Raw genomic sequence first — 8,180 nt, 5'->3', positions numbered from 1 at the left:
ATTTCAACCATACCATATGCAGGGAATTGAAGAAATTGGGCATTGGCCTGCCTATTCGGAAGTCACTTTTTTCAACTTTTTTCAGAGCAAAACAGAAAAATCCACTTGCAGTGGGCCAAGAACATTGTGATTTGACAGTGAAACAAATGAAGAAAGCCTTGTGGTTGGATAATTATGATACACTTTGTTTTGCACCGAGGGTAGGCAGAGAGTAAAGCTATAACCTCCTCAAGTGATGGGCCCTGCTTGCCTTGTTAAGACAACCACAGCATCTGGAGGTGGTATCATAGTATTGAGAATGTTTTGTTGGCATGGACTGGTCCATTAATACCAGCGGAAGGTTGGATATAATCCAAGGAGTACCTGAATTTATTTGTATCAAATCTACTGCACCCTGCAATATTACACTCTTATCCCAAAGGTGATGGCCACTTTATGGATAACAACAGGACCGGACTAAGGTATTCCGGGCAGAAAGATTATTTCGGTGTCCCTTTGCATGTTCTAAAATCTTCATAAGGGCAGCAACCCGAGCTATAATTAGCTTCTGTGGCCCTGTAAGAACGGTGTCCGGGCATCTACCATGTTAGCCCATGCCTTAATCTGGCACTGGATACCAATGCAACACAACTGGATAATAACAATCCTTTCAGAATTGTGCGAGAATGGTTCAGGGAACATGACACAAATTTCCACTGTTTTCTCTTCCCCCCCCCCCCCCTCACCTGATCTCAGTTGTATTGAGAATGTGTGGGATATGCTGGAGAGCTCTTTGGCAATGAGATTCTCTTCTTTAACTTTGTAACAGCTACACAATATTTTATTTGAAGAATGCTTACGATTAGACCAAAACTTAACAATTGCCAGTACGGATTCAGTCAGTATTCATCCACTAGTGATATTATGTCTTACGTTACACATATATATGGAAAAGTTGGGTGAAACTCAAGCAGTTGCTCCTGACATTTCAAATAAGCTTCCATCATATGGTTTGTCAACTGTTTTTTTTATAATTGGGTATCCAGTTTTCTCTCTGGCCAGTCATTGCAGGTGATGGTAGATGGCTCTGTCTTCCAACTTGTCCACCAATGCTGGTGTTCCTCAAGGTATATTAATGATCTCCTTCCACTGATTGGAAATCCTATCCATAGTTTTACTGATGATAGCACATTGCATTCCACTTTCTAGTTTGAGAAACCTTGCCTCTCACAAAGTTTCAACTTTTCAAATATCCACATCCAATTTCTTAAATGCTGATCTCCAGCAGGTCAAAAAAATTTAAATCATTTTTCAATCCTTCTGAAACTCAGTCCTGTCTTATATCTCGCCAAAAGGATTCTTCTGCTCCTGTGCTTATCTTTGATAACACTGATTTATAGGTAAGATCTATTGGGGATTACCCTGACTTCTAATCTCTCTTGTGCATAACCACATTTCAATTATTGCTTACTCTGCATCTAAAAACATCGGGTTTTCTCTTTTGCTCTTGGCATTACTTTTCTTCCAAACAGTTGTTCACTCTGTACAAATCACAAATCCACCCTAACATGGAATATTGTTCCCACATCTGAGGTTTTGGGGGCAGTGCCCCCAAAACCTCTTTCAGGCTTTTCAATTCTATTCAAGAGGGCATTTAGTTTAATCAGTGACTCATCTCTAACAGTCTGTTCACTTTCTGTCTCATGGACATTTTCTGCTGCATGCTTTTTCTATAGATACTTCCATGGGTACTGTTCTTCTGAAATGGCTGCTACAATTTCTGCTGTCTCTTCGAAACCAATCCAAACATGTGCTGCAACAAATCAACATCCTTTCACTGTCTAAATTCAAACTCACAGCACAAACTTTTCTTCTTCATTTATTTGTTCAACTTCCATTTTCTGGAACAACCTTCCTTCATATGTATTTCCTGAAAATTGCAATCTACAGAAGTTCAAGTCTAATGTCAACACGTATCTTCTTTCATCTTATCAACCTTCAGCCCATGGATGGTACTAAGTACTTATAGGTTCTAATACTTCTCATGTTTGGGGTTTTAATAAAAAAAAAATAAAAAATAATAAAAAAAAAAAATATATATATATATATAGTCGAACTTCCCCATAACGAATTCGATAAATCCAGCAAAAAAATTCGTTATACAGAGAATATCTTTTTTATTAGAAATTGTTATTTAATTAGAAAATGAAAATGAATCTTATTTCAAAAACACTTATTTAAATTATGTTTACACAATTTTCGCTGGTAAGTATTACAAATTAAAAAAATCCGTAATTTTCATTTGCACAGTACAAATAAAAAAATGTCTGATTCTCAAAGAAAACCTCACATTTGTTCAGAACATTAAAAACATTATCAGGAATATTTTCACAAAACTGTAGACCCATACGAACCGTTTTAAAAAGCGTTAATCATTACTTCACGAGTTGGCTTTTCTACGGGTTGTTCTGATGTGTCATCGTTAATTTCTTCGTGATTATGGTCGCGTCTAACACTGTTCAGCAGTATTTCATCTTCATATGGAAGTTCTGTTGTAGTCAGATCTTGATCTACATAAACATAACTATCCAGTGTTATTTCATTTTAGATGTTTCTGGACGATTCTAATAATGTCCAAAAGTTTTTCAGTTGATGTTCGACTTCTGTATTCAATGCAAATCCCGATTTTGAATAGTGTATTCAGTGATATCGTTTGTCCAAACCTTTTGCCAGTTCAGAGATGCAATCTCTAAGGTTAATTGTAACTTCCAAGTTTTTATTTTCTGATAATGCATTGACAATCTTCATTATTATACTCTTTCGATAATGAAATTTAAAATTTTTAATAATGCCCTGGTCCATTGGCTGGAGTTTTGACGTCACGTTTGGTGGTAAAAACAATAACTTCACACTTTTAAGTTTGGCAGAAATAGTGGCAGGATGTGCTGGACAGTTGTCAGTTACCAACATGATTTTCCTTTTTTCTTTTGTTATACGCTTGTCTAGTTTTAATATCCAGTCTTCAAAGATATCACTGGTCATCCATGCTTTTTTATTAAAGGCATAGTCAACTTCCAAAGATTTTGTGCCTTTAAAACATCTTGGGTTTTTTGATTTTCTGATGACAAAGTCTTAATTTTTCACTTCCTGTCATATTTGCTCCAACTAGCACAGTGATTCTTTCTTTGCTTTGTTTTCTGCCAAAACATTTATCATCCTTAAAAGCAAGTGTTCTATTCGGTAAACATTTAGAAAATAAACCTATTTCATCAGCATTAAAAACATCCTTAGGTTCATATTCTTCCAAAATCTTCTTTAAGGTATTGTTCCTCCAACTTGGAATCTTCTTCACTTACATTAACACTTTCTCCACAATTCTGTGGCACTTCTTAAATTTATCTAGCTACCCAGTGCTCGCATTAATTTCTGTATGTCCCAGGGACTGTGCAAATTTCAGAGCTTGTTGCTTAATTATTGGACTCGATATTGGTATATTCTTTTCACATATCATTTGCACCCATTTTAGAACAGCTTTATCAACATCTTCGTATATACACAACCTAATTCGTTTCTTGTCTGCTCCTCCTTCAATTGCATTTAAAATTGATTTTCAATTTTTTAAAATCGTAGATAAGCTGCTTGCAGGTATGCCATATTTCTCCGCAATATCTTTTTGTCTTAAAACCCTGGTCAATATCATGAAGAATCTTTACTTTATCATTAATACTTAAACACTTTCTCTTCGACATTGTTTCCACAAATGTAAAAATTACTGGACTGCAGCTCTTGCTCGTACATACACCGCAAACTTCACTGTGCTGGCCATATAGTGAATTGTTAGTACCACCTACTCAATGATGTTCACTTGCCAATTCAACAGTATCACGTGACTTTTCCTATCAATCACTTTGAAGAAATATACGACTTTCATTCATATATACACGAAAGAAAATTTACGGTTAATGTATGCTGTATGTTACTTTTCAGAAAAGAAAAAAAATACAAAAGCATATAGCCTATGTGATTGTTCTAAACAATGACAAATTGTTCTAAAAGAATGAAATTAAAAAAAAAAATTAAAAAAAATAATCATGAGAACGGACATATGATTGACAGGAGGGTCACGCGGTACGGTTCAGGTGAGAAGCGAATGTCACTCAGTGGGCGTTACTAAAAATCGACTATGGTAGCATTCTATGTATTGCTGCCGCAGCACGCTAAAGGCTTACTACAGAGAATTTCGTTTTCCCCTGAGCCAACATCAATTTACAAATCTATCCTGTTTATTGTAAAGTTTATGACCACTTTTAAGAAAACCAATTTGGTTTTATAACTGTAACAAAAATGAAACAAAGACCCTCCTACGGGCGTCAATGGCCACAAGTATTCACTAAAAGGATGATTAATTCCAGATGCTAATGCGCAATTTCGGAGGGAAGGAGGTCGTATATTTCAGCGGCTGTTTAGCAGTAAATGCTTGAAAATCTTCAAAAATGCTTTTACTAATTTTTTTAAAAATTCGTTATAGAGAGACTAACACTGTTATATGGGGTTAATGTTACATGTAATTTCGTTTCAAGGTGCAATGTTTTGCGAAAAAATTCGTAATATAGAGAAGTTCGTAATAGAAGTTCCACTGTATATATATATATATATATATATATATGTATATTTAAATAATGGCTTAAAAGTTAGTGTTATAACATAAAATAAGAAAATAAATAAATATTAAGCTATCATTAGAGGCAGCAAAATGCACATCCTCCAGATATAACCGATAATTCATATAAAAAATAAAATAAAATTTAAGCCAGTAGTATGGAAAAAAACTGTAGAGCAAAAATTAACATAAAAATAAATCAACAGAGAAGGGGAAGTAATGGTGGCAAGACATAAACCGTAGCTGAAAGTCCCCAAATAATTTAGAGCTTTAAATCCATTTAAATTTAAAATAATGCCAATTATATATTAATTTAGCCGTATCCCCCTTGTAAGGTACCAGTTCCGAAAGACGTGAAATATCACCAAAAAGGGACTAAAAAGAACACAAAATAATAGACTGACCATTATGCCCCATATTGACAGAGGACCACGAGGCCGATAACGGTCATGGAATGCTTTTTATATGAATAAAAAATTGAAATGCAGTTTTAATTTCATTTCATAAAAATGTCGGTTATATATATATCTTTGTGTACATGTTTTGTGGTTATAGGAAGTTGTATAGAGGTTTAGATAACAGGAGGCAAATTTAGGTAAATAATTAGGATAAATACACTCTTTCCCTTGTATTACACTAATAGCCCAAAGTGTGAAAAATTTTAGTTGTAGAAATGTGAACAGTATATGACTCAAGAATATAAAGTTAGTGCTTGGGTTATCACAATGCATGACTTCTCATCTGTGCTAGTAATGGCTGTGTATTTGGTAGATATGTCTATCTGTAAGTGGTGGTAGTAGTATGCATACAGATATGTAATAATCTTGTAGTTAATCTTACATTTAACAGTATTGCCTTGTATTTAAACTTTTGCTATTAAATTTGTAGGTAACTGACTAATACATGTGAAATGGTATAGATGCCACACCATTTCACTTCAGTTTCCTTGTGCCATATGGCCATACCTATAAACTGTACTAAACTAACCCATTGCCTTCACAAAGCTTCTCCCCCCCCCCCATGGAGGGTGTCTCTTTACACACTTATATTTACAAAACTTTACATAATGGCAATGTTTTGATATTTGCAGTTTGATTATTCATCTGTATGGACCCTTTTTTTTTATTATTCCATTACAAATTACATTTTTTATATATATACCACAGGATATCCACCTGCATTCATATGCTCATGAAAATATCTACTAGCTGTTGCAATGATTTTTAATGTTTTAATTTATTAAAAATTTATTTTTTCCCCTTATATCCAATGTACTGTCTTGATAATGAATACATTAAAAAGTGCCAAATTTTAAATCATTTATTACCTCTATTCCAAACATTTCCATTGTATCATGTGCAACAGATGATGCAACTTTTAGGTATGCAGTTGCTAATTCTGTTTCAGTTTTATGAAAAACATGCATCATATTTTGAAAATGCTATTTTTTTAAAAATTTTTATTTATGATAATATTCCATTTCAGGCACGCAAAACAAATTCCTGTTGTACCATATTGTGACACGAAAAATGTAGGGATGAAAAACCAATTTACAAGAATTTCCATTGGCCACCACCAACAATTTGGGAATCCTGTGTGGACCAACTTAACTTTCTCCATATTGAACTATGTATATAGTTGTATTTTGGCAATATAGAACTTTTATAGAATAAAATATGCCTGTGTACAGTGTTTCCCTACATTTCAGTTACTATTACTAAATGACAGCACAGCTGCTACCAGTATACATATATAGCCTTGCCTAAGCATTTATTGTAAGCTGATGAAATGGTGGGGGAGAACTTGCACTTGTGTAAAACTTCACTATTGTTTGAAAAAAGCCTGTGATCATGGATTTTAGTCTTTTTATTTTTTTATAAATTAAATGATATTTTACATGTAAATTTGAATGTCAAGTGTCCTGTTTGTAAAAGCAGTAAAGCAGATGCAAAAAAAAAAAAAAAAATTAAATATAACATCTAATTTATTAAAAGGAAATACTGTGTATCTTTGTGCAGAACATTAAAATGCTGTTTCTGTTATTCTTTGTTTATGATATACTAACGCACATTATTTGTGCTGCTAATCTTTAAAATATATTTACATAAATTAGGTCAAGTGCTATTTCCAAAGAACCCCCCCCCCCCAACTAAAATATGAACTGAATCATATTGTTCTTGCATTAAATTCTGGAATGGATTCCAGGGTCCCAAATTTGGGGGGGTTAACTAGCTAAACATGCCCAATTCTAAATGGCTATGGCTGTTGGAATTTTAAACAAGTTAATGTATGTTACATTTCAGGCATGTTAATTTTTTTCCCTTAAATCTATCAATTAATTACAGGTAGTTCTCAACTTTACGAGTTAATTCGTTCCTAGCGTGCGCTCGTAAAGCAAAAACTTGTAAAACGGGAATTAAATTTCATTCAATTTAATTCCCGTAACCCCTATTTTTAACATTAGGTCTAATGTTCTCAACAATGAAATTAGGTTAGCTAATTAGTTTATCTTTAAACAATGATTGATTTATCCAAAGAAATTAAAATGTAGCCTGTAAAATCAAGCCAATTATAATAAAGAAATTATTTATGACTTACAAATTTTAAAGAATTTTTATTCTTCATCATCCACTAAATGCGCACTCGTTGATCACTTATTATTGGCTCGGCACTCAGTTTGTTGCACAAGGAGTTATCTTCAGAAATTCTTCAAGAGGTGTTTGTTTCCAAGATGATCTTCTATTTTCTTTATAAATTTCAAGAGCATGCATAAGCATTTTTTAACAGAACACACAAATTGCAACTAACACGATTTGCTTTTTTTTAAAAAAAAAAAAGGAATGAAGAGAAGATAATGAAGATTTCAGTAAAGGGGAAACACATTTCACCATAATAACAAAAAAAACCACACAATTCCAGCTATTGGTATTTTTGCAAATGCAATAACTAGGAGTTTACTACTCGTTTATAATTGCTTGCAGTAACAGAAAAGCCCAATAAAACGGAAAGTGCAAATTGTTTTATGGTCGTGACCTCCAGAAATGTGCTTTAGAAAAATGTCACAAAGGTGTTCAAAATTGGTTCTTATAACAGAACGTATGATAACAATGAAAGTGTAGTGCATTTTAGTGATTTGAATTGGTAATTAATACAATTTGCAGTATAAAAATGACCTTTTAGAGAGTTATATAGTGAAAATTTCAACTTCCGAGGTCATGGAACGAATTACCAAAACACGTGTTATTGGGTTCACATTACGATATTTTCATGATACGATGGTGTCTCTGGAACAGATTAATATTGTAAAGCTGGGTTCGCTGTATTGAGCTACATGCGTGGTTTGAAATGCAGTATTTATGAATGTGTAACATTCATTTTTTGCAATAATGTTCATATTTTCGATTTTGTTGATACTTTGAAAAAAAAAAAAAAAACTCGCAAAGCGAGAACTGCCTGTACTAAGATTATAACTTTACAGAATACTTAATAAACCTCTATAGGTTTATGTTCTCTAGAATTTTGCTTATAATATTTATTACTC

General features: G+C 33.3%; 1 protein-coding gene across 1 annotated transcript in view; it reads left to right on the top strand.

The window, feature by feature from the left end:
• Ykt6 (YKT6 v-SNARE homolog) overlaps positions 1-6,575 on the top strand; it is a 139,424-nt gene extending 132,849 nt beyond the window's left edge. The window contains exon 9 of the mRNA XM_090373400.1: positions 6,125-6,575. Within this exon, the coding sequence (XP_090229526.1) occupies positions 6,125-6,160 (36 nt within the window). The 3' untranslated portion in view covers positions 6,161-6,575. The remainder of the gene's footprint in view (positions 1-6,124) is intronic.
• The last annotated feature ends 1,605 nt before the right edge of the window (positions 6,576-8,180 follow it).

This window comes from Mastigoproctus giganteus, chromosome 5 (assembly GCF_048544385.1).
Source record: "Mastigoproctus giganteus isolate SK-2022 chromosome 5, ASM4854438v1, whole genome shotgun sequence".
Taxonomy (NCBI): Eukaryota; Metazoa; Arthropoda; class Arachnida; order Uropygi; family Thelyphonidae; genus Mastigoproctus; species Mastigoproctus giganteus.
Note: the sequence above shows the minus strand (reverse complement) of the source record. Positions and strands in the feature narration are given on the sequence as shown.